This window comes from Pelodiscus sinensis, chromosome 11 (assembly GCF_049634645.1).
Source record: "Pelodiscus sinensis isolate JC-2024 chromosome 11, ASM4963464v1, whole genome shotgun sequence".
Classification (NCBI taxonomy): domain Eukaryota; kingdom Metazoa; phylum Chordata; order Testudines; family Trionychidae; genus Pelodiscus; species Pelodiscus sinensis.
The window spans coordinates 26,801,189-26,821,410 of record NC_134721.1 but is presented as its reverse complement, the minus strand read 5'-3'; the positions used below and the strand labels follow the sequence as shown (position 1 = coordinate 26,821,410).

The 20,222-nt window shown below is 42.1% G+C and overlaps 1 protein-coding gene across 1 annotated transcript in view; it reads right to left on the bottom strand.

The window, feature by feature from the left end:
* Positions 1–7,942: 7,942 nt before the first annotated feature.
* DENND6A (DENN domain containing 6A) overlaps positions 7,943–20,222 on the bottom strand; it is a 57,469-nt gene continuing 45,189 nt past the window's right edge. The window contains exons 15-20 of the mRNA XM_006130928.4: positions 15,988–16,077; positions 15,210–15,263; positions 15,010–15,119; positions 10,445–10,547; positions 9,931–10,005; positions 7,943–9,110 (exon numbers count right to left, since the gene is read on the bottom strand). Coding sequence (XP_006130990.2) covers positions 8,979–9,110; positions 9,931–10,005; positions 10,445–10,547; positions 15,010–15,119; positions 15,210–15,263; positions 15,988–16,077 — 564 coding nt within the window. The 3' untranslated portion in view covers positions 7,943–8,978. The remainder of the gene's footprint in view (positions 9,111–9,930; positions 10,006–10,444; positions 10,548–15,009; positions 15,120–15,209; positions 15,264–15,987; positions 16,078–20,222) is intronic.

Genomic DNA, 20,222 nt, shown 5'->3' with positions numbered 1-20,222 from the left:
CTTGACCCGGACAAACCCTCCGGAGGGAGACTGACTACAGCTCCCAGCGTGCTTTGCGCCGGGGCCCCCTCGATGGCTTTCATGTCGTTGGTGTAGGGCATGATGGGAGATGCAGTCCCAGGTCTTTCAGTTCCCGACACCCTTAGCCACAGTAAAGCCTGGCATGCTGGGAACTATAGTCCCTCCCGAGCTGCACTGTGTGCTGGGAGCTGTAGTCTGTGTGGTCTAGGTCTCCCAACACACGGGCCCCTAGTTTCCTGCTTTCCCCGTCCATTGTTAAGGGAAGGAAGAACGTAAGGCCAGACCAAAGGTCCATGTAACCCAGTGACCTGTCTGCCCACGGTGGGCAATACAATACCAGATGCTGCAGAGGGAGGAACAGGTTTATCATCAAGTGATCCCTCTCTTATCATCCATTTCCAGACTCTGACAAACAGAGGCTAGGGACACCATTCCTGCCCATCCTAATAGCCATGGATGGACCTATCCTCCATGAATTTATCTCGTTCTTTTCTGAATCCTGTTATAGTCCTGGTCTTCACAACATTGGCAGCATGTCTTTTACAAAGACCAATCCTGCTGTACTCTAGTTAACACATACTGCTGAGAAGATAAAGGACACTACAAACCAGGACACAACCAGCAAATGTGCAAGGATTTAGACGTATTCCCAATTCTATCTAAAATATTTGAACTATATCAGTACACAATATACATAGGGCAGGTTTTAGCCAAGGAATATATGTTAATTCATGTGACCACTAGATGGAAAAACACTTTTGAATGATGTATAAGGTGTGAATTAAAAATGGCATATTTTGGCCGGATATTTAGATCCAACATACCTCTGCTCCAGCAGGATAAAAGAGTGGTACAAAGATGCTCTTGTATTAACTTTGTGCCTCCTGTCACCATTCAGGAGCTTTTGTGGGCACAGCCCACTTCTTCAGATGACAGGAGTGTTGGATGTCCAGAACCAAAATTAAATAGGAGAGAAGGGAAGGGGTGAAGGAAAAAAATGGGAGAGGGTGGGGACAAAAAGAGGCAGTGGGTATATAAATATCAAAGAGAAAACTGAGCTGGTATGTAACAAGTAAAACTGACAGTCTATAAACAAGGCCGCATGATGACTTTCATGGGCCCTAGGCACTTTTGCCTTCATGAGCCCCTTCCTCCATAAAAAAAATATTAAAAATTATTTTTGATATAACTTTAAATACTTCAACATTTTTTTTCTGTTTTAGGCAAAATTTAATAGATTTTCATGGGCCCTAAAAGTTTCATTTTTTTCTGATGTGAGAAAAAAATTAAAACATTTTCTTCGACCCTAAAAGTTCATTTTTTTTCCTTCTGATTTTAAAAGAAATTAAAACATTTTCGTGGGCCCCTAAAAGTATCGTGGGCCCTAGGCACTGTGCCTAATGGATAAGTCGGCCCTGTCTATAAGCACCTAAAGACTGGATAGTTAAAAGAAGCAGATAAGGACCATTAGTTAGCATTTAGAGAGGAAGACTATTAACACCAGAATCTACACAAAGAGCCATTGGCACCTTCATTGTTTGTTTGGTTGAAAATGTCCCAGCCATCCTGTATCTCAATTTAAACCATTGGCTTGAGAATGAAACTTGTGAATTAATTGTAGTTCTAATCCTTCCCTGTGTGTTTGGCTTGTGGAATTGGTCTGTAACAAAAACAGCAACTTGAAGATCTCTTAATGGGTGACCAGGCAGATTAAAGTGTTCACCAACAGGTTTCTGTATGCTCCCTTTACAGATATCTGATTTGTGTCCGTTGATTCTTTCCCCGTGTCACATTACTGAATTGGAGGGAAGCAGCCAGATCGCTGCTGCACCCCTAGGTCGGGGTGTTGGCCCCAGAAATTGGTATAAAAGGGAGCCATGTGGGGTATTGAATGGGAGCTTATCGTTTGTTGATCTTATGTACGCTATTTATGTGAGTATATGTCTGTGTGTGTAGGTAGGAATCTGTAATCTGTGTGGAAGCTGAATATTTCTCTGAATGTGGTTAAGCATTGCTATGGACAGGCTGAGTAACGAAGCCCTGTGGAACAATGGCTCTCAATGGGCTATGGACACACCCAAAGAATGGGGTTTGTCACCTGATAGCAGCCAGCAGGGAACATAGAGATTGGCCTCTGACCAGGTGACTTGCTGCATACAAGAAGAGGCCAGGAAGGAGGTATAAAGAGGCCATGAGGTCGATGCCATTTTGTTCTCAGCTCAGCACTTCATCCCAGAGGCAGCACTGCAGGGATCGAAGAGCCCGTAAGACCTGTGAACCCATCCTGACCCTAGGATGTGCAACAAGAACTTTTAAACCAGCAGCTATAACATCTCTGCTAGAGCCTGCATCGAGGACTGGGAGATTCGGTGCATGTAACGTACTGTACTTTAATAACCTTACTCTCAGGCTTTTCTTTCTTGTAATAATAAACCTTTAGATATAGATTCTAAAGGATTGGCCCAGCGTGATTTGTGGGTAAGATCCAAAGGGAAATTGACCAGGGATCCATGGCTGGTTTCTTGGAACTGGACAGAACTTGTTCGGGGTAGGTGGGATTGGGTGCTAGGACCCCCCACCTGTGTATAGGCCCGGGGCCATCTGAGGCACGGATATTGCTGGGGTGTCAGAGGGGTTTTGCTCGGGAGGCTTCAGGCAGGCTGCTGAAGCGCTCTGTGGGACTGGTTTGTGGCCTGTGTGGAGAGGTCACCAGTCTGGGGGCTGTAAGGAGCCCCGGATTTGAGCAATTCGCCCTGAGCGGACGCCCTCAGCTGTGCCCAGACACGGCCCGGTCCGTCACACCCCATAGGGACTGTCCAGTTTGTCACATATATATTTCAGTGGGGCACTGCTGGCATAGATCACATTACTGGATGTGCTGTTAAATGAGCCTCTGATTTAGTGGCTTATGTGGTTGGCTCCAGTAATGAATTTGCTTGTATAGCTACGAGGGCAGAGTTGACACCAAGGTTGATTGCAGGGCTGGGTTCCCGTATGCTTATGATGTAGCTGTGTAGCATGGTTATGGAAAGAGTTTATTTCAGAATAGGTCTTTCCTCCAAAGCCTCTGAGAGTGAGGGATTCCCTTTGATATTTATTTACCCACTGCCTCTTTTCATCCCCTTCCCCTCCCCTCCACTTCTTCCCTATTTAATTTTGGTTCTAGACATCCAACACTCTGGTCATCTGAAGAAGTGGGCTGCGCCCATGAAAGCTCATGATACCATCTACATGTTTTGTTAATCTTTAAAGTGCTACCAGACCATTTGTTGTTTTTTAAGTTTATCCTGTTCAGACTAACTCGGTTACCCCTCTGAAGCTTTTGAACATTTAAAAAGTAAGTTTGTATGGTAGGGATCTCAAACTCACAACTTCTAGAGACTGTCTGTAGCCTGAGCAAGTTCCTCAATCCAGCCTGTGCATGGCTGGTGGCATGAGAGTCCCTGCGTCCTGTGGGGGAGGGGAGAATGTCCCTACACTTTCCCCAAGTCCAGCCCCTGCGCTGCTCTAACCCCACCTCTTCCCACTCCTGCTCTGCCCTCTCACCCCATTGCATTTCTTCTCTCAAGCCCCTTCTCTTGCTGGGTTTACTGGTGGCCTGGCATGGGATGGCAGCAGGGGTCAGGCTCCCCTGGCACTCACCACAGCAGTCCCAGCCCACCCAGGGTCCCCATGGCCTAATCTGATTATGGGGGACCATCCTGTTCATAGGACAGTTGGGACAACTTCTATGCTGAACCAGCCAAGGGACAGGACCGCTCTGCACACATCTTCCCCAGGCCACAGGGACATGCCAGCAGTAATGCAGAACTAGCAGTTGGAAGCTGCTTTAGCCCTGCTGTCAGCGGTGGATATAGGGCAGGGTGAGCGGGGTGGCTGCCCTGGGCCCCACGTTTCAATAGGCCCCGCACTAGCGCCTGGGGCAGACTGGCCTGGCGGGATACTGGGAATTTCCCAGTGGGCCGTCCGCCGAAGGGGAGCTGGCGGCTGCTGGAGAAGAAGGGGGATTGTGAGAGGGTGCCGCAACCCCGCACTTTAAATTCCCTGGTGCCGGCCCGTATGGGTCATGTGGGGTAGAGGGAGTGCATGCGCAGCGTGGTGAAATGCCACGCAACAGCTGAGAGGGGAAGACGCCCAGGCGTGGCATGATGTCACGGCCCAGGACTTTAAAACCGTGCAGCCCAGCGTTGCACCGCTCGGTTCGGCACGTGGTTTGGAGCCTGGGCCGGGGTCACAGTCGCCCTGCAAACTGGAAGGCAGAAGGAGGATGGCTTGTGCTGAGGGGAGATGGGCAGGTCAGGAGAAGAAAGGGGAAGGCACCAAGGGACAGCATGCAGAAGACACAAATTCCAGGGGGCCAAGTGGAGACAATGAGGAAAAGGGCAGGAGAGGAGGTGTCAGTGGGAGAGGGGACAGGGTGATGCTGGGAGAGGAGAGGGTAAGGGCATTGGGGGCTAAAGGGGGGAGGAGGTGGTGCTGGGAGAAGACTTGAAAGGAGGAAGGTGGGAATGGAGCAAGGCATGTGTGAGGGCACAGGGGCATGAGGGGAATGGGAGCAGAAGGTAGTGAGGGGGTGGGCATCAGGGAAAAAGAGGGAAAAGGGCACAGGGGCAGTGAGGGAAGGGGGAGGCACCAGGAGGATAAGGGAAGGTTCAGGTGCCAGGGGATTCTGGGGGTGAAGCAGAAGGGCAGACATGGGCAGGGAAAGGACCAGCACCAGAGGAGAGATGCAGGGCAGGTGTGTAGAGGGAGGTGTTAGGAGAAGGAATGAGGAAGGGTAGCTCACATAATCAGAGGGGACTACTGGAGGAGTGGGCATGGGGGGGGGGGAGGACGCCTTTTTAAAAAATTTTCTCCCAAGTAGGGCCCCGCAAAACTCTCATCCGCCCCTGCCTGCGGATTACAGTAGTGATACATTTGTTACAAATATGACTGGCTTATTAATTCAAAGTAAGATCAGCATAATAAAGGATTTTTCTTTGTTTGGAGCAGTATGTAAGAGGTAAGTTTTAGGGAGTTAGTCATAAGCGAACTCAAGTAAGCCACCTCACTTCTCCAGTCTCATATTTGGTGTTTCCTTTTCTGTATATTGCTGTATTAAAGTTTTGAGTGCAACAATCAAACAACAATTAACTGAGTTAGATAAAATATCAATGGTCAGGATCTCACTGTAGGTACAGAGATTTGGTTGCACAGCAGAATCATAGAGAACTGTTGCACTTACACCTTCCTTTGTCCATTATTTTCTGATCAGACCATAGCTGCTGGCAGGGTGAGAGCTAGCTCTGTCTTCTTTCTGGTCCCAATACACCCCTACAGGCATCATCAAGCCTTATACCTTTACCTATCACAAAGTGGGATTTTGTAACTCTCCAATTCAGACAGACACCTGGGCTACAGTATTCACTGAAGGTGCTAACAGCTTTGTGAGTGGTATCCTTCCTGTCTTAGCATCTATCTATTTACTTTGATCTACTTAGGTGTAAGTACCCATTTTCCAGATACTTAATGATGCCCTGTCTCACACACCCCTTCCTTTTTTCCCCTCCCCTCTCCTTGCCCTCTCCTATTTATTTCAAGTTTTCATATCCCCTACTCATAACTCCAGTCATCTGAAGAAGTGGGCTGTGCTCATGAAGCCATCTACGTGTTTTGTTAGTCTATAAAGTGCTACCCGACCATTTGTTGATTTTTTGTGTGGATCAAATGTTATTATCCTAGAGGCCCAATTGAGTTCAGGAGTTTGTGACCAGTGGCATACAGTGTTAAAACATCAAAATGCTTTGTGAGCAGTAGGAACAAAACATTTAGACAAAAAGGATTTTAAGACAAACATTGTGTATGTACATCTTACCATCTCCTGATGATAATTACATGTGTAACTTATTGGTTCACCTCCAGTGAGGATTTTGTATCTGTCTGATTCCTTTTAACTGCTGCTCTTTCAAGGGTGCCACCTTTTAACTTCCCAGAGTTCTTTTGTATTTGTGGGCCTTTTCCTGTCTTGTCAAAATCATTGTTATAGGTTGACTGGAGATGGAGGGAAAAATCATCAAACTAATAGTTTTTATTGTCCCTTAACTTTTACCTGTATGGTGAGAGATGGCTACATTGGACAATTCTTTCTTTCCTGTTTGTTTTTCCAGACAGTTCCTTATTACACTAAAAGCAGTATGTTCATATCATAACCATCCCAGGAACCAATTCATAAATTGTCACAGGATAGTTCCATATCTGTCACAGATACATCTGTTAGTTTGCAGAAGACCCAAGCAGATTGTTGCCTCATTTCCACTAGACACTTTCTGAGAGTGAAAAGTATGCAGAACCATATGACATCATCTCACCTTTTCTCTGTAAGGTCGTTACCCTTCTTTATTGCTCCTTTTTCCTCTTCTCCTTGGACTTCTTCCCTTTTCCGTCTCTTCAAAACATCTCTCCCTCTCCCCCACTGTTATTGCACTGCTTATTTGCTTAGGCCAGGTCTACACTGGTGGAGAAAAAAAATTGATGCAAGATGCACAACTCCAATTACATGAATTGCAATGCTGGAGTCTACATAACTTGCACCAATTTTCTGGAAAGGCCCCACCACAGGAGGTCAACAGGAAAAGGCTCCCATCAACTTCCCTTACTTTTCATGACAATGAGTACCAGCACTGACAGGGATGCCCTCAGCGTTGGATTTAGAGGGTCTTCAGTAGACCGATTAAATGGAACACTGGAGGATCAATTGCCAGAGCGTTGATTCTCTAGCAATCAGAGAAGTGACTTTATACTGCATCCTGTTCCTTCCTCTCTGATTGCCTTGTCCAGAGTTTTCTCCCTTTCTCTCTCAACTACTCCCCAGCCCCTTGAAATCTTCTCCCAATCTTTCACACACTCATCCTCCTTAGAGGCTCATGGTGGTTGCTCTGCAGTGCGTAGGGGCGGTCTTCCCTGCTACTCCAGTAAGGCAAATGATGAGGCAGAGGGCAAATAAAGAACAGTGTTTGTATACTGCTAAACAACTTCAACAACTTCTCAATATAGGAGATAATTTGAAAATATAATTTGCTGAGCAAGTAACTGAAGTAAACATTCCAAAACACTGAAGTTTATTTCCTTTTACAAAAAATACATATTTTCAATCAAGTGGTAATATGCTGACATAATTGGTGCCAAATTACACAGTTCAAAGATATCATACAGTGCTTCAGTTAAATATTTAAAGATAGTTTACCAGAGTAATGGCCACTTTACGGTTTCAGGATTAGAAATGCTAGTTGCCAACTGTGCAAAACAAATTGCAGGTTAGATATTAATTAATGCCACAATGGTATAATTTAAATGACAGTGTCTTGATATAATTTGTTTAACTTCTGATTCAAATAATTTTATATAAACGGTAAGAGTATTAAAATATAGATTTTCTTAAAAATAATGTGACAGTTTATACCTAAATAAGTCATTTCTAGAAATATGATATGAAATATTTATCAAAGGCATTTTGTCCATAGCAGCTCTGCAATGTTACAAGACAATGTATTGTACCCAAAGCATGTAAAGCAGAATCTTTTGATAACTGAGAGCCATTTGTCATCTACGAGTAAAGTTTGTACTGTATTTATTTGTACATGATGGCTTCATCTTATCCTGCTTAGAATGGATCCTCAAAGTCATATTTTGCATGCAGAGCAAATGTGCACTTGTTAAGTTTTCTTGGTTTAAGGTGATCTAGTGGCAAGAAATGCTTGTTGCTTAATACAGAATGAAAAGTGGTTATTTATGCATGTTTACTCTCTGCCTGTATTTTAAGTAGCTTCACTACCAGCTTTTCTTGACAGAGTCTCAACAATCCATAAGACTCTTTCAGATCACAGTAATATGGTATCCTCCTTCCTACCCTATTTCCTCCTCCTAAAAACTTCGTAACAATCATTTTCTGGAATGAATGAGAAGCATACCATAAGGTTAATTCAAAGATCCTGAACAGTGGATTGTATGCCAACTAACACTACTGAGATCTATTACATGATGAGCAACAGTAACATTAAACTCGGTATATTTAATAAGCAACACTATGTATCTTATGCAATGGAAGACTATATAGTTGTTTCCATTAAATAGTTTTAAATCCTGAATTTCATCAGTTCATCTTTAAAATCGTTTAAATTGTTCCATGATAAAAACAGTTAATCTGAAGTTAGCATTAATTAAGGCCTATGAGGACAAGCACCCATTATCTGACCTTAAATGAATAAAGTTAAAGGAAAATATATCCGTTGCTTTTTCTTAGGATATATTTAAACAGGTGACTTCTTTTCTGTCCAGAGGCAGATGTAATATCATCATTGAAAAAAAAAAAAGTTAAAACAAAAGATTAAGAGCCTATTTAATGCTTTCACTTGTCTCTGCTAATATCAGTTCTAATTTGTAAGCAATAATTTTCCAATAAAATTCCTCAAGTGTTAGGTACTTCATCCAAGTCACAATAATATGGCAGTTGGTTTTTTTAACATAAGATGAAAAACATCTAAAGAAAAAAGGCATTAAAAGCATTTACATATATCTAAAATGGGACAGGCTCTTTACAGAGCCAATGTAAATGTTGCTTCCCCCTGAGTTAACATCAATGAGCACAGCAGCACCAATTTAAAAAAAAAACATTCTGCAATGCCAGCACTGCATTGTGATCCTGCATGTTTATAATTTCATATGCCCACAGGTTTTCCATAAGAGCACTTGGTTTAACACATAATTAAACACAAATTCCTTTAGTGCCATCAATATTTAAGTGGAACTCCAGTAGGTTTCTACTAAAAAAAAAAAGCTAAAAATTCTTTTTTCCATTATTATTACTGTCCATTGCAAGTGTTAATATACCATTCACAGCTCCATTCCATTAATCTCTGACAGTCTCTTCCACGAAGCTTTGAAATGTGTTGTGTGCATTGCATTAAAGATCCTAGTAGAAATCATGTTGTACCAGTTTTGAACAGAATATCCTGTAAATCATCTGGGAGTGCTAGAATAATTTTATTGATATGCATTTGTAGCTGTTCCACAGTGTCAGGTTTCACAGGTAGATGTTCTCTGTCAGCTTGTAACTAGAGGAGGCACAATTAAACAAAATTTTGCAATTAAAGAAACTGCAAGTGAATTTCATGTTCATAAAAGAGATCAGACTAATGAATCTGAAGTCCCTCATCTATCTAATGAACAGGTATGTGGACAGTGGGAATGCAAGCTTCCCGTCATACCACCAGCATATTTTAATGGAGTTCCAGGAAACAAGGAAGTTTGATTTCCCGGTTCATTTAGGACTCTGACTCTTTCCTATAAGAGTTAATGGAAAACACCCACTGGCTTTACTGGGCACAGAATACTAGCCTTCCCCTCCCCCCCCAAATTAAAACTCTACTTAGATTGCCAACATTTGCAAATGTAACTGGGTGCTTTTTCGTTAAGGGCTGCAGGGCCTGCGGCTAGCCAGCCCTAATTACTGAATGAGCCACATGTGAGATCAGGTGATTTTCCAATAAAGAATTAGCCAGAGCCACGAAAGCTCATCACCTATTAAACCATCTTGTTAATCTTTAAAGTGCTACATAGTCTGATCTTGCTAAAACAAAAGGGAAAAACTAACACGGCTACCTCTCTATTACTATTCAACATGCGGGGTCCTGTTAAAGTGAGTTTTGAGATATCGCTAGGCACAGACTGAGTGCTGTTCAGCCGCCAGCTTTCTGAACTCAACCATCCACTTCTGAATTAGTGACTTGGATAATCACCATCAATTTTCTGAGCTACCAAAATCTTGGGAGGAAACTCAGTTTAATTTGAAGTGGCTGTAAAACACACAAACACATTCACTCAATTTGCAATATGAAGTAATAATTTTCACCTGTACTTATTATAGTTACATACCAATTTATTCTTTAGCTTTAAGACAAGATCCACTGTTTCTACTTCAGTATGTTTCTTACTCCAGAAAAGGAGGTCCTTTCAAAATAAAAATTCACAGGGCTGAAATATTTTCATATACAAACACGCAATACTTTCAACAATGCCATTAGTTTACATTTGAGAAACATCTATGATATTTAGAACATTACTGAAATATACTACTTCTCACTACTTATGCATAGACAGACCGATCAATTGCATTTTCCAGCTCTCCCGCATTAGCGTACTTTCTGTTTCAAATGTTGCTGAGATTTTTTTTTTTTAAGTGTTTCAAAATGGCAATTATTTTATTTTTATATTTTTAATTGAAATAAAAGGCTTTGCCAAATTGGACCTGACAAGTCTCTCAATCTTTTTAATAGCTATAGTTGGCAGGTGGTGAGGATGAGAACACTTCTGAAACATGGAACAAAGTTTGGATGTAAAAAATAAATAATTTTATAAATCACTAAAAGCAAACAAAAATAAATCTTACCTCATTACAGAGCGCTTCTAAATGAAGGGCCTCCAACTTCTGTGTCATTTCCTTCCACCTGGTCCTGAACCAGCCATTGAAATTTGGAGATTTCAAGAAGTGTCTTTAATAAAAGAGTGCAAGCAAATTTATATTTTAATTACATTCTTAATCCAGTTCTTTCATTCTCCCCCACCATCAAAGTCTCTTACACAACTTCACAAGATTGTATAGTAGTTTTGTTCTGCGGAGGAGGAGTATATAAATCATTCAGGAGGTTTTCATCTTTCAGAAAAATTACTGATTCTGTTTCTGAAGGAAAGATATGTAGTGGAACACTATTTTAAAAAGGTCACTAATCTGAAATAGGTTTCTGTGTCCTTTCAAAAAAACACCAAACTACTCTTATGCTAGAAAGTCTTTATGAAATCTTCAGGCACAAAGATGCTTCTATTTAAACGTCTTGTCGTTTTATTGAAATATTGATTATCCAAAACTATCTGATATCCCCTGCCAGTAAGCTTTCATAACCTTTTCCATTCTGATGAAAGGAAAGACTGAAAACTAAAGGGTTTCATGGTAATAACTGCACTTGTTAGTTCTTCATTAAGTTTAGGGGTTAATATAGCTTCTTTCATCTTGGATTCTTACTTCCCACGTGGGTAATCATAAGAGCACCATAGAGCCAACTATTCCTGTTTATATAGCTTATTGGCAGGGGCAACTGGTGAGGAGGGACTGGGGAAGAGGGGCACTGAACATGTGACATGCCTCCACCCGAGGGAAAGGCTGGGCCCCCCACCCTCTGCCCCAGACCCCACCTCTACCTGCCCTTGTTCTGCCCCCTTCCTACCATTTCTCCACCCTTTCCCCTTGGCCTCTCTGCTCTGCTCCGTTCCCACCCCTGCTCCACTTTCTCCCCTCCCCTTGATCTGCTTCCCCTTCTTCCTCTTCAGCCCAGGTGATTAGTGGTGTGGGGGCTGGTGCTGGCAGCAGGGTTTCTAGCACTCCCACACTCATCAGCAGGGAAAGTGGAATAACGTGGCCTCAGCTCACTCTGCTCCGCTGCCTGCTACTGAGCACAGTGGCTGTCCCAGCTCAACCCCAAGCGACACAATAGCCAGGAGAAGAGAGAGAGCTGAGGCTGCATTGCTCTCCTTGCCCCACTGCTGCCAGTGAATGCAGGGGGGGGGGGCAAAGTTGGACTCCTGCTGCCAGCACCAGGCCTTGCCACTAGTTCTCCTGGACACCCTGAAACTCTGCCCCCTCCTACTCCTGGTGTTTGGAATACATGTCCCCTCATGCCCTTCCTGCATGTCTGCCCTGATTATTGGTAAATTTATGCCAGATGCTGTACAAACATTTGTTAGAAGCAAATTCTATCCTGGAGGACTTACCATCCAAAAGACAAAAAACCCCAGAAGAGTGGCAGTAGATGCCACTTGTATGTAACATACAAGCAAATAAATATGGAGAAGGATTAACCCATATTGGTTAATTCCTTTATTTTAAAAATAAGGGTAAAGTTACAGTGAGGACTGGCCAAGGCCAAATGTATGAGAGCAGGAAAAACAAAGGGAGGAGCAACTGCCATGGCTCATCTGTCTATCCATGATGAGCAAGTAGTGTTTTGGATGCATCACAGCTGAGGTGAGTGGTAAGGAAGGATCTGAAAAAAGATAAAATACTAGTTGTAAAGACTATTTTAGGGATTTTTTTTTAAATATAAGGGTTGTTATGGGATAAAAAGCAAAGATGCTTTAGGAAAACGTCTGATGGGTAATAAAAATGACCAATTTTGGCAGAGTGAATACAGGGCTCAACAGCACAGTGTGATACTAGGTCAGATAGAGAAGTTGAGGTTAAGTTGTTAAGAACCTTAGAGTCAAGATAAAAAGTAACGTGGAAGGGAAGGAAATACTAAAAGGAAGAAGTCCAAAAAGACTCTGATGTCAAGAATATAAACCAGGAAGATTATCTTATCAATGGCATTTTGAAAGACAGAAGCACTGTTAAAAGAGTTTATCACTATACATAAGACTGGTTATACTGGGTCAGATCAAAAGTCCAACTACCCCAGTATCTTATTTTCTGACAGTGGCCAATGCCACGGGCCCCTGAGGGAATGAATAGAGCAGAAAATCGTAGAGTGATCCACCCTGTGTCACACATTCCCAGTTTCTGGCAAACCGAGGCTAGGGACATTATCCCTGCCCATCCTGGTTAAAAGCCATTGATGATCCTATCCTCCATCAACTTATCTAGTTCTTTTCTAAATCCTGTTACAGCCTCCGCCTTCACAACATCTTCTGGCAAAGCATTTCACAGGTTCACTGAGTTGTGTGAAAAAAATACTTCCTTTTGTTTATTTTAAACATGCTGCCTACTGATTTCATTTGGGGACTCCTAGTTCTTGTGTTATGAGTAGTAAATAAACACTTCCTTATTTACTTTCTCCACACCAGTCATGATTTTGTAGACCTCTATCATATCTCCTCCCCCCAAGTCCTCTTTTCAAGCTGAAAAGACCCAGTCTTATTTTCTCTTCATGTGGCAGCCATTCCACACCCCTAATTTGCCTTTTTCTGAACTTTTTCCATGCAATATTCAAGATTTGAGCATACCATGGATTTATATTTACTATATATTTTACAGAGTTTGTGCATCTGTCCATGTTCGTCCTTCCATGAGTCAGTAGGAGCTAGGACCCCACCACATTTGGTATGCATCTTCCTCTTATCATAACTTAAACCAAGGTCATGGTATAGTTGTTCGAGGGCAATGGGATGTGCATGTAACAAGACTGTTTCACATCAAATGGAAAGGGAGAGTGTGATAGCAGGGACAGTTACACTCATGAATGATCACAAATTGGGGGAGGGGGAGAGAAGCCAAGTGTCTTAGCCCTGGAAGCAGCTACTGGACAGCAGCACAGTCCCTGCTTCCCAGGTCTGCCCATCATGCCATGCAGCCCCTACTGCTCTGGGCTGGTCTTGGGAAACAGCCTTTGGTTGGGCTTCTGGGAAGAAGCCACCCGGGTGGTGTGCACAATCCCCACCACTCCAGCAACACCAGGTAAGTCCTCTAGTAAAGATAATATGATATTTTCTGTCTTATCTGTCCCTTTCTTAATAATTCCCAACACTATTTGCTTTTTTGACTGCCACTGCACATTGAGTGGATGTTTTCAGAGAACTCTCCACAATGACACCAGAATCTCTGAGTGGTAACAGCTAATATAGATCATATTTTATATGTATAATTGGTATTAAGTTTTCCAATGTGCCTCACTTAGCATTTATCAACATTGAAATTCACATGCCATTTTGTTGCCAAGTCACCTAGTTTTGTGAGATCCTTTTGAAGTTCTTCACAGTCTGTTTGGGACTTAAACCTTTGTGAGTAGTTTTGTATCATGTGCAAATTTTGCCACCTCACTGATAACCCCTTTCTCCAGATCATTCATGAATATATTGAATAGGACTTCTTGTCCCAGGACACACCCCTGGGGGACACCACTATTTACTTTTCATTCTGAAAAGGACCATTTATTTCTACCCTTTGTTTCCTATCTTTTAAGCAATTACCAATCCATGAGAGGAGCTTCCCTCTTATCTTATGATTGCTTACTTTAAGAGCTTTTGGTGATGGACCTTGTCAAAGGCTTTCTGAAAGTCTTATCCACTGGATCCCCCTGTAGTATCAAAATACTTATGTAAAAGAGATGGTATTAAAGAGATGCTTTATACAGCACCTTTTTCTGGCCATTCTATCAGAAAAGCTGTACATCCTAGCCTCCCATATGAGAAGGTATTACAATTGCAGCCAAATAGATGGAAAAGATATTCTGGGTATAAAACATGTTCCAGAATGTAAGATGGACCAGAACGAAACTATGAAATCCCACTTTCAGCTATTTAGAGCTCCTCAACGAAAAGCTTTTCTTCCCATTTATCTAGTATGTTTTAAAATCTAGAATATAGTCATTTATAATATTTTGCAATTTCATATGAACCCACTTCAGAAGGATGGTAACAACCCCTCATTAAAAAGGATGTTGGTATCCACACACTTCCTACAGATAATAGGGACATACCAAGGTTCAGGAAAGGGTCTAAAATGACGTGATGGCTAGAATTGTTCTAATCAAGCCACCAGATGCAGGGTGATGAGTGGTGTCTAGGTAACGTCAAAGAGTGGCAACCTGACATGTCAGGAGTGAAATGTAATTTGTTTGTACCCTGTATATAAAGTGGTGTCTTGGAGGAGCTATCTTTGTCCAACTGACTGAGCTGTCCTATTGTCAGGGAATACATATGCACAGTGGTTCGGTAAACCTGACTGGGTGCCTTCAATCTTTATCTGATTTTGTGCTCTTTGGGAGTTCTCTCAGAGTCTGCTGTGTTGACTACTTGCGCAAAGTCAACACAACACAAAAGAGGAGCACACATGCACACAGCCAAACACACGTATCACTGATAGAGCAGGAGACCTGTCAGGACACAACAATGTCTGCAGGAGGTTAGGACACATTCTGCATCACTGTATTTACATTACAGATTGTGTGTCTCATTTTAAAAAGTGACCTGTAAAGTCCTATCCAGTCTCCCTTTAATCCAGAGGTGAGCTGTGGTCCTGCTTTCTCAAGTGTTTTCATGAAGTCTTCCTGGCTGAATTGTCTCAACTGTGGTGGACTCTACAAAAGAAACAACATTTTTGGCAGTTCACAGTATGAATTCTCTTTAGTCACAAAGATTTTCAGCTCATACAAGGATTATTGCCTTACCTTCCATGGAGAGATAGTCTTTTGCAGGGGCATTAGGCTTGCCACATAACGTTCCTGAGAAGCAAGAAAAAGAGTTTAAGAAAAAAATTCCTGATCTTGGAGCCACCATATTTTTAATTAATTCACAATAATATGAATTCACTTTGTTTAAACATTAACCTATCTATAAACAGGCTGCCTAGATTAGTCTTCTCAGATATCATAACAAACTATAATATACATTTATATAACTCTTCTCTTCATAAAGTGATTTATAAACTAATATATTCACTGAAATCCAATCAGCTCTGGGATGGAAGGAGGCAATTAAGCAGTTGTCAACATTCAACAGGTGGAGAGAAAACTCATTCAAAGAATAGGTGAAGAGTTAGTGGAAGTACTCAAAAGTTTTTTTTAAAAAAAGCAATGAACTTATTAGTGTCCATTCAGAGCAGACAGGATCTCTATTGCTAAGATTTTGTCTGAAAAATTTCCTCCTAGTATCTGCTTTTATAAATACACAAGCAAGTGTACACGGCTGGGATCTGAACCTGTGGTTTCAGGGAGTTTAAAATGTTTCAAATCTGACTCTTAGATTACTAAACTGACATCATCTTTGTACTCCAACTGAGAAAATTTAAAACTGCAAGACTAACCATATGTTTTAAAAATAAAGCCACAAAAGTAGTTCTGATCTCTAGTTATTTGAAAGAAATTATGATAACAGCTTTTACACTAAAAAAAACACCATACTTCTACCATAGGTATTGGCCAACTAATATTACATATGTCATCTTACTAATGGAATGATGAAGCTTTGTGTCAGTTCCAAGAAATAACGTCTAAGAATTACACTTTGAGCTTCTGCAGGACGTTTCTGTTGTACACCCTGTAAGAAGCAACCACAGCAATAACCTATTATTCCAACATATGACAAAATAATTTCTTAATTGCTAAACAATCAGGAGACACATCAAAGACGAGGTTCATGTTCTATTAACATATACCTATTTAAAACAGATTTAAGACATTTGTGCAGAGAAATTACTAACAATATTAATTGCATTCAATTCTAATTCTTAATCACAGTGATTTCAGTTTCTTTTTGTTTATGTTTTTACATGGTCTTTGTATTTCAAGTTCATCTAGGAAAGGAAGTCAAAACATTAGGGCTATATCTACACTTGCGGCCTCTTGCGCAAGAACAGCTATTCTTGCACAATAATCCGCAATGCATCCATACTGCCCACCCGCTCCTGCGCAAGAAGATGTACAGTACGGCGTGGTAAGAGATGGCTTCTTGTGCAAGAACTACGCTCTTTTCTTACATGTGTAAGCTCTCTTGCGCAAGTACTCTTGTCAAGACACCTTCCACTTGTAAGAAAAGAGAGTAGCTCTTGCGCAAGAAGCACAAGTGTGGATGCTCTCTTGCGCAATAAAGCTATTTTAGCTATAGAGTTTTATTGCGCAAGAATCCCTACCACGCATCCACACTGCCATGGGCGCTCTTCCACAAAAGCACATCTCACATATGGCAGTGTGTACGTGTTCTTGCGCAGGACTCCTTGCACAAGAACTCATGCGCAAGAAGTTCTTGCACAAAGAGCCACCAGTGTAGACATGGCCTGGGAGAAAAAAATATTCGGGGAATAACCTTAAACCAGTTAAAGCTTGGAAATTTTGAGCTGAGAAAACTTGCACAAGAGATTTCTTGGGACAAAGAGGTTTAGAAAAGCATGGACTCTGGTTATTCATCAAAACTCTCTGAATATTTATGCTATTTAATTCCACAATTCAATTTTTTTCTAAAGCACCTAGCTACAACTACTGACAGGAAGGCAAATGCTCCTAGAAGACAATGTCTGAATCAGCTCAGGCAGGGCAAGGACACCAAAAACTTTGAAAATATGAACTTATATACTTGTTTTAGTCTCTGTGAGCTCCATCTACATACTTGACAACTTAGGGTGACCGTATTTCCCTATACTGAATATAGGACACATGGTAAAATTATTTGAGTTCAATGGCAATCAATCAGAACTATGCAGAATAAATGTTCAAATTAACATCAAGCTGACTGTGCACCTGCTAAAAAGAAATATTGCATAGTTCAATTATTTTTGTTTAGTTTGTTTTTATGGTTCACACTAAGGATGTTAATTAACGAGTAATTTACTAGTCAAGTAGTTGATGGAATTTCTATCGACTAGTCGATAGGCACTTCCACAATCCTCCTTTGAAATGTCCAAGAGCACTGAAGTACCCTCCCCCCCGCCTCCTCCTCTGCTGTCTCCATCTAACTAGTCAACTTGTCCTTAATATCCTTAGTTCACACAAGGAGAGGTGATACTTCCCCACCTCTTTTACATGGGGGGGGGACCAACAGACCCGACCTTCTCTGCCCATGATCTCCACCCCTCATGCTTGGCTGTGCTCCTAGGATGGACCATCCTTTCCCAGTATCTGGCACCACATCTTCCTGAGGCAACACTTGGACAGAAGTGAAGCAAGCACTCTGAGTCACATACCCTCCTCCCCAGATTTCTGCCAGGGTTCACACCAGAATGTGTCCAGCAGCAGCCTTTCGGCACCCTATGGAAAGGGAAGGGATGGGAGCTGCTTACAGATGCAGGGAAGTAAGGCGGGGAGAAGGGATGATTTGACCTATGTCTTTGCAGCTCCGTTCCTTCATGGCTGGAAGCAGCTTGTCCCTTCCTGCCCACACAGTGTAGAAAGGCAGCAAATACCTCTAGTTTGCTGCTGGCCAGTGATATGACCCAAAAGCCTCCTGTCTCCTGGCTACAGTGTTGGAACTGAAAGTTTTATTCTTGTTATATTTGTATTTTAGGTTTAGAAACAATAGTAATGTAGTTTAATGATGTAGCATAATATAGCAATATAAGGTGTATGTTAATACACACTTAATATTTCATTAAATTAAGTCCTTTTAGTGAAATGTCTATTTCGTTATCCTAAAGTTTAATAAGTTTAGTAAATGGGCCTAAGTAAAAAAAATAGTTTTTGATATTGTGTCTGTGTTAATGAGACTAGAAGAATGTTGAAGGCTAAGGCCTTAATAGTTTGATTTACAATGCCTCTTTGCTTTGCCCAATGTAGATATTGGTGCTATGCCCTCCCTTGAGAAGTCTTTGTAAAAGATTGTTTGTGTGTGAAAGAGGCATGTATATTTCTAGATAAAGGTGCGAAAGTTATTACTCAGAACCAGATGGCCAAAGGAGGAGGGGTAAGCATGGGCGAAAACGAGACGGCCCGGCATCAAACCATTTATAACCATCGATGTGTACCCCTACTCACAAGACGATCGGCTATTGGCAGATTAACGGCCTTAAAGCGGAGCCAGCACCCTTGAAAGATGATTGATTACAGGATGAGCTTTGGAAAATGTTTTGGGAACACTGACACCAAAGAGAGAACATTCTGGTCACAGGCTGACAGAGTGGAATCCATTGATTTCAACGGAAAAAAGGATTATAAAAGCATGGTGCTTTGCTATGGAACTTTGGGTTTGTCTTGCCACCAACTCCAGAAGAGCATCAGATCGATTGACCGACCGACAAAGGCCCTGCTCTCCCTTTGTGTTCAATCTAGCTGGCCACTAGACTGATACAGAATCTGGACTGGTAATCATAACATCATCTGGCGGGACAGACAGACAGACAGACAGACAGACAGTGTGTGTGTGTGTGTGTGTGTGTGTGTGTGTGTGTGTGTGTGTGTGTGTGTGTGTGTGTGTGTGTGTGTGTGTGTGTGTCAGTGACTGAAAAGCATATGCAACTGTTGTAGTCTCAATACATGCGGAGTACTGCCTTTCCCCCATAAAAGATCTTGTGTGCTTTGATAACATTTTTCTGGTGGAGAATGTGAAGGGGGAGAAGTATGCTGTAATTATTGACAATATAGCTAAAAAGGTGTGCACCCCCTGGTCAGGAGATACCGGCTAATAACAAGGAACTAATTGTGATCACTATTGTATTCATTGTTGGTATATACACCCTCGGTTGTAGCAGGGGCAAGAAATAGGAGAGGTTTAGTATCCCTCTCTCCACCCCGGATTACTGGGGGAAAATTGATTGTGGGGGGGGGGGGCTGCATGCCTAGGGAAATATCCCAAATCAGGTGCGTATACCCCTGGTCGTAGCAAGGGTGAGCAACAGGGGAAGGACTTAGTGATCCTTGCTCCAAACTGGAGTAACATTAGGTGCAGACACCCTCGGTCACAGTAAGGCTGAGCACAAGAGAAGAACCTGGGATTTCTTGCTCTGACCCTGGAAAGAATTTACATTTGACGAGGGGAGGACTGTCCGCCTAGGAAATACCCTGAGTCACATACTGTTGTATGTACCCTTGGTCGTAGCAGGGGCGAGTAATACAGAGGGAAGCTTAGTGTCAATCCCTCTGGCCCAGAGACGGTTAAATTCAGCAAGGAGGAGTGAGAGAAGGAATTTGTACACCCCTGAGCTAACACAGGCACATGAGAAGATCCTGAATACAAAATGTTTAGGTGAAAAGAGTCCCCTAAGGACAATGCTCAGGAAGAGCTGAAAAAACTGCCGTGTGTACAAGAAATAATCCCTTTTAAAGAAGTTTTGCAAAAAATTTGGTCACAGTCCATGGACAAAGCAAGCAATAGCTGATGTCCACACCATAACTGATTTGGAAGACAAACTGGCAAAATACCTATTGATTTATAAACCTTAAACTGTACTAAAAAGGGATTCAGCTACACTCTGGTTGTTATGAGAAGCCTGTAATGAGGCATTCCTCTGGCTGGCTAATTGCCGAGCAGCGAACACTGGCCTGTGTGAAAAGCTCAATGAAAGTGAGCAAGACGCAGACAATTGGAAAGTATCAACTACAGGGGTTCACGGCCAATTAGATGCGCTTAAAGATACTGTAAGGGAACTGGGAAAAAAAGGAGAAAGGATTACTAGAACAGATAGAGGAAAAAGATAAAATCATGAAAGAAAACCAAGTCTTACAAGGCGTGATAAAGAAACTAACACTTGAACAAGG